This window comes from Haliaeetus leucocephalus, unplaced genomic scaffold, assembly GCF_000737465.1.
Source record: "Haliaeetus leucocephalus isolate CR32 unplaced genomic scaffold, Haliaeetus_leucocephalus-4.0 Scaffold897, whole genome shotgun sequence".
Taxonomy (NCBI): Eukaryota; Metazoa; Chordata; class Aves; order Accipitriformes; family Accipitridae; genus Haliaeetus; species Haliaeetus leucocephalus.
Window position 1 is genome coordinate 2,987,860 of NW_010973333.1, and position 5,187 is coordinate 2,993,046.

Consider the following 5,187-nt stretch of genomic DNA (forward strand, 5'->3'; position numbering starts at 1 on the left):
GAGGCGGCAGGGCCGTGCGGGCCCTCGGGCCCGGCCGAGGGGCGGGTGTGGGGGGGGGATCGGTGCCTGCGGGTATATACTGCAGGGTGAACGTGGGGGTACAGGAGAGCGCTTCGGTGCAGCGGGCAGGGTTAATTGTGTGGAAATAATGGAAATGGGTGTCCCGAGCCGGGGCCCAGCGTGCTGCTCCGGCGGCCTCTGGCTTGGTGCTGGCGTGGGACGGGTGTAATGGGTTTCAACGTCGTCTTCTTCGGTGGGAGACGGTGAACGGGCCCTGAGGGCTCTCCGTGGTGCGTGGGTTTTCTTGCCCTGTGCGCCCTAGGAGAACGCCACAGGTAGGGTTACCTGGTTTCTCATCAGGTGTGCCAACCCTTCCCCTTTCAGCCGCCCGGTTGGCCTGACTGTCCGTCCAAACCACAGCGTCTGCGTTTGTGTCAACCTTCCCGAGTGTCCTTAGCAAGTCACAGGCAGCTCCAGGCTAGCTGCAGCACGTCAGATTTCTTGCCCGGTAGCAGCATCGGTAGACAAAGCGAGCTACAGTTAGTGCAGAGGTAAAGGTGAGAGCAGGTGTGGGTCTGTAGGAAAGCAGGAAGGCTTTCTCAGCTCTGCTCGCAAGAGTTCAGCTCCCTCACCCCTCCATTTCCATGGGGAAACAGAAAGTTAATGAAAGATCAGAAAGTGTTTGCAGGAGATCCTTTCTTCTAGAAACCTGTGATATTAAGCAAAGATGCTTTAAGTTATATTCAACTTTACTGTTCCCATAACTCACTGTAAGTCCAGGAATGTTTTATTTTCACATGTAACTTGCTCCTTTTTTTTGCAGTTAAAGCCATGGCACTGAAGCAAGTTTCCAGCAACAAATGCTTTGAGGGTTTCCAGAAGGTGTTTGAACATGACAGGTGAACACTACAAAATCAATCTAGATGTTTATGGGGCAGTGGATCCATGCTATCATTGCTGTCAGTGTTCTCAGTCTGCAGGAAAACAGTGTGTTCTCACTGATACCCGTATTTCAGTAAGGAATGCTGTCTGCTGCTGCTTTGGCTGTGTTCTTTTATTTCTGTGTTAATGTTTAACATGTCTAGTATACTTAGTGCTGCAGATCAGAGATGGGAAGCCAGTATTTCTACCTTTGAAAATGATGAATTTTCAATTTCTGAATTGCTTTGGGTTGTGCTGTTTGCAGCACAGAGAACCACCATGTGTACAAAGTTCCATTCACTCTACTGGATATGTAACTTCTATGCACTCTTAAAAAAAGGCTGTGAGCAGACAGACAGGAGGTGGATTCTTGTTTGATGAAGGTGAACAGAAAAACATAGGGGTTTTTTCACTTCTGATCCAAAGGAAAAAAAAATCATTAGTTATGCATAGATAAGCTTTTATCGACTATTTTAGGCTCTAGTATTAATTGGGCAATCAGTTCGTCTGTAGACTTAGCAGATTGAAAACCTCTCTTGCGGAGGCATGCTGTGCAGTGCATGTTCTGCAAGTCATGTGGATGTGTTCTTCAGTAAAAATTACTTTCCAAGTAATTTTTCCAAGTTCAAGTTAAATATTGCTGGGGTCTGAAATTCAATTTTCAAACTTCCTGATTAGCAGCACTGCAAAAATGTGGCTTATTTGTAAGTCTCTGTTTTAAGTATATTCAGAACAAGGTAGGAAGGTTAGCTGTTGTCAATTCAGGAGGCTAAGGCTGAGTTTTAAAATTGCTTTTCACTTTATTTAACTTAGTTGTTATAATTCACTGACTAAATCTCTCTTTGAATGAAATGCATTGACTCAGCCGCCTTTTTTTAGTGTTAGTGACCTTGTTAATAAGTAGTGGTGATAACAAGGAGTATTTTATTAATACAGTGCGGAGCTAAAATGCAAAATGAAATTTGGAATCTACCTGCCTCCAAAAGCAGAAACCGGGAAGTGTCCTGTGCTGTATTGGCTCTCGGGTAAGTAACATAAATTGTATAATCTTAAGCATGTTTAAGCTACTGTGCTACAGTTACTGAAAACCTGATGTAGAAGTACTACAGTGGCAGCTCTTGCATTCTACAAAAGATCGTCTTCTGGAAAACGTGTTTACTTTGAGTGTATTGTGATAAAGTCAGATGCAGCTGGCCACAGGGCGCAGCCTATCAGATTGTGTTCTAAAATGCTCAGTGTTCAAAACGTTCTACCCTTTCGTTCTAAAATGGACATCCTTTTTGTCCTAAAACATACATATTTAAAGGTTCTCCTGAAAGGGAGATGCCTCCTGCTTCCCTTTGTCTATGACAGACAGCTTCAGCTAACAGCATGGGGGGCAAAATCCAGCCCATGGGAGCCAGAAAATTTCTTGTCTGGACCCCACCTTATTCTGAGCGCTATTTTGCAGGGAGCAACTGGTGAACTTGGGAAGGGAGGTGCTGTTAGCTGCCTCCGCACGAGCACAGCTAGAGTGAGGTAACCCTGGGGGATCAGAAAGGGCCAGGGGCTGAAGAGGGTTGTGTGGCAGGAGTGAAGTCCACAGCATTGTTTCTTCATCTCTCCAGCTCCTCTGGTGTCCTATCCTGCTGCTGTCTTGCTGGATGTAAGGCAAGCTGGGATGAGACTGGATGGATAAACATATGTTCCCAGTTATCCTGGCTTTAGTCCTCCACCCTATTCCTGTTGTCTCCCACGGAGCTGGGACTTGCACCAGAAGTGCCTAAGTAATGTTAAGGCATTGCTTTCAAAATGGTCAGATTTATGTTGTTGATGGCTCCAGGATTAATTAATTACATCTTTTTTTTTTTCTCTATTACTCAAAATGAAAAGCAGAAGCTCTGTCTTTTCTGTAATTTTAGGAGCTGCTTTATTGAGACTTGTGGTTAGAAAGTTGGAGAATTGACTGGTAGCGTGGAGACTATATTCCTTGTATGTACTTGTTTCACAAAATAGCTAGTAGGTCTGATTTGTAGAATGACAGTGGACTGGGTAAAAATGTTTACCCTTGAAGTTGGAAGCATCAAAATTGTCTGAAGAGCTCAGAGTCATGCAGCACATTTATTTTTTTACTCTAAACCATGCTGTCTTGGCTAGTATATTAGTCAAATTAGGTTATTTGCAACTTTTTTCCTCAAAGAAAAATAGAACCCTTAACCCCTCTCAAATAGCACAGTGAAGAAAAATTGAAATATCTGCGTGCAGTATTATTTATTTGTAATTGGACCTCAGTTGGGCCTGTTGCAGTACAAAAGGCAAGATCTGTGGGTTTTGGAGCAAGAGTGCTTATGGGCCTTTATCCTGTCTAAAGGATATAGGGTTTGTCAGACCACATGTATAATTCTGTAATGCAAACAGCTGAAATGGTGGTAGAGAGAAAAATATAGTTGCAGGGTTAGATGTCGGAAGTTAACAATGTTAACCTTATCAGCAGTGTCTGTAGTCTGTGGATTTAAATACATGGTACTTGAGGAAACTGTATATGCCACAGGAGTAAGCACTTGGGGGGTACAGAGTACACATAGACCTGTTTTTGATCAAATGTTGGTGTGACTAGATGTGAAAATGCAACTGTGTCAGTTTCTGTGGATTATTAAGCATTGTTGAACCTAGTGAAAAGACTTCTCTGTGTTTATGGAGAAAGGAATCCCTCTTGTTTTTCAAAACCTTTTCTGCCAAAATATTTGATATGCTGTGAGCAATGTGTAACCAATGATATTTTTATTTCTCTAGGGTTAACTTGCACGGAACAGAATTTTATAACGAAAGCTGGTTTTCATCAAGCTGCAGCTGAACATGGCCTTATTGTAGTCGCACCAGACACAAGCCCACGTAAGTTTTAAGAAGAAGTGTTGTAACAGTTGTGACACTGAAGTACGCAGTCTTTATCCTCAAAGAATGGAGTGCTGCAGTTTGCTGCAAAGTGTGTTGCCCACCTGAAACAGCATATGACTTCACCTCCATATCTTGCATTGTTTGCTAGATTATATTGTGTGTATTTGTAATAACATGGTAGTGAAGGTTTGACACTTGAAACTTTTATTGTCATGGCACTAAAACTAGAACAAAGGGGTCATTGAGTTCAGCACAAAAGAGGAGACAGAAGAAAAGGAAAACAGGAGGCATGTTATCAGAGACACTTGCCTGCACTTTGTGGCTTGCTGTGACTTTAAAAAATCTGCAGAATTGTGTTGTCACACAAAGATGTAATGTTTATTCTTTACTGTATTCTGTCTTCTAAAGCCAATTAAATACATGTCTTCAGAGCACTCAAATATTTAGAAAAGCAAACCAGAAACCCTTGCCCCCTGCAGCTGCAATAGGCTACTGATGAATGGCTTTTTTAAAGGATGTGCTGTTATTTGTATAAGGCCGAGCTTATGTGTGGTATGGGAAACCTGAAAATGGTGCATCTGCAGTTATGGAAATACAGTCTTCTGGGGATTCAATATATTATGTTTAGTATTTGCTGGATTCTGCTAAAGTCTCACGAGTGCTGTATATAAAAGTGGCAGTCTTCTATTTCTGAAGCTTTGGTGGGTCAAATCTGAACACAGGTAACACGGGAAGGAAGTGATGTTCTTTCCAGAAAATATTTTTCACATCTAGCTTCTGAAGTTGTCAGGTCAAAGAACAGAAATGCATGTTTCTAATGGAGAAGGAGGACAGAAGAGCAAGACTTGTGTATTAATGAACTTTACACTTCATTGTTGCTATTTGTTGCAGACTAGAGATGGGCAAGTAGCTTTTGTGTTATTCACGTTGGGTAATTATACTGGGACTTGTTTTTAGTGTTGTCTGTGTAAGTTGTCCCTATCAATGTAACTGAATTTGTATAGTTCATTGCTTTGTCTGTTTTCTTTTAAAACCCTCTTTACAGCTTCTCTTTTGCTTTTTAGTCTAATAACTGATGAGGATTGCTCTGCTATTTAGATGAATTTCAGTATGTGTTTTATATTATACTCTTAGATTTTATGTCAGAGACCCCAAGTGTTCTTAAATCTCTTTGAGCTGTCTGGAGAAATAAGTGAAGAGCAGTTCAAATGTAATCACAAAGTAAGAGATCTGAGCATAGGTAGTGAAAACGCTTATATGTGCTTTTTAACTGTTGTCATGATTTAACCCCAACCAGCAACTAAGCACCACACAGCTGCTTGCTTACTCCCCCCTGCCAGTAGGATGGGGGAGAGAATTGGGGGGGGGGGGGGGGGAAAACCGGGGGGGGGG

At 42.3% G+C, this 5,187-nt stretch overlaps 1 protein-coding gene across 5 annotated transcripts in view; it reads left to right on the forward strand.

Annotated features, from left to right (window-relative positions):
* Nucleotides 1-13: 13 nt before the first annotated feature.
* The window catches only part of ESD (esterase D), a 13,566-nt gene continuing 8,392 nt past the window's right edge, over nt 14-5,187 (forward strand). The window contains exons 1-4 of one of the 5 annotated variants that reach the window (XM_010583397.1): nt 14-335; nt 824-899; nt 1,858-1,946; nt 3,694-3,792. In XM_010583397.1, coding sequence (XP_010581699.1) covers nt 832-899; nt 1,858-1,946; nt 3,694-3,792 — 256 coding nt within the window. In that variant the 5' untranslated portion in view covers nt 14-335; nt 824-831. The other 4 variants (XM_010583396.1, XM_010583395.1, XM_010583394.1 and 1 more) reach the window with 4 other exon arrangements.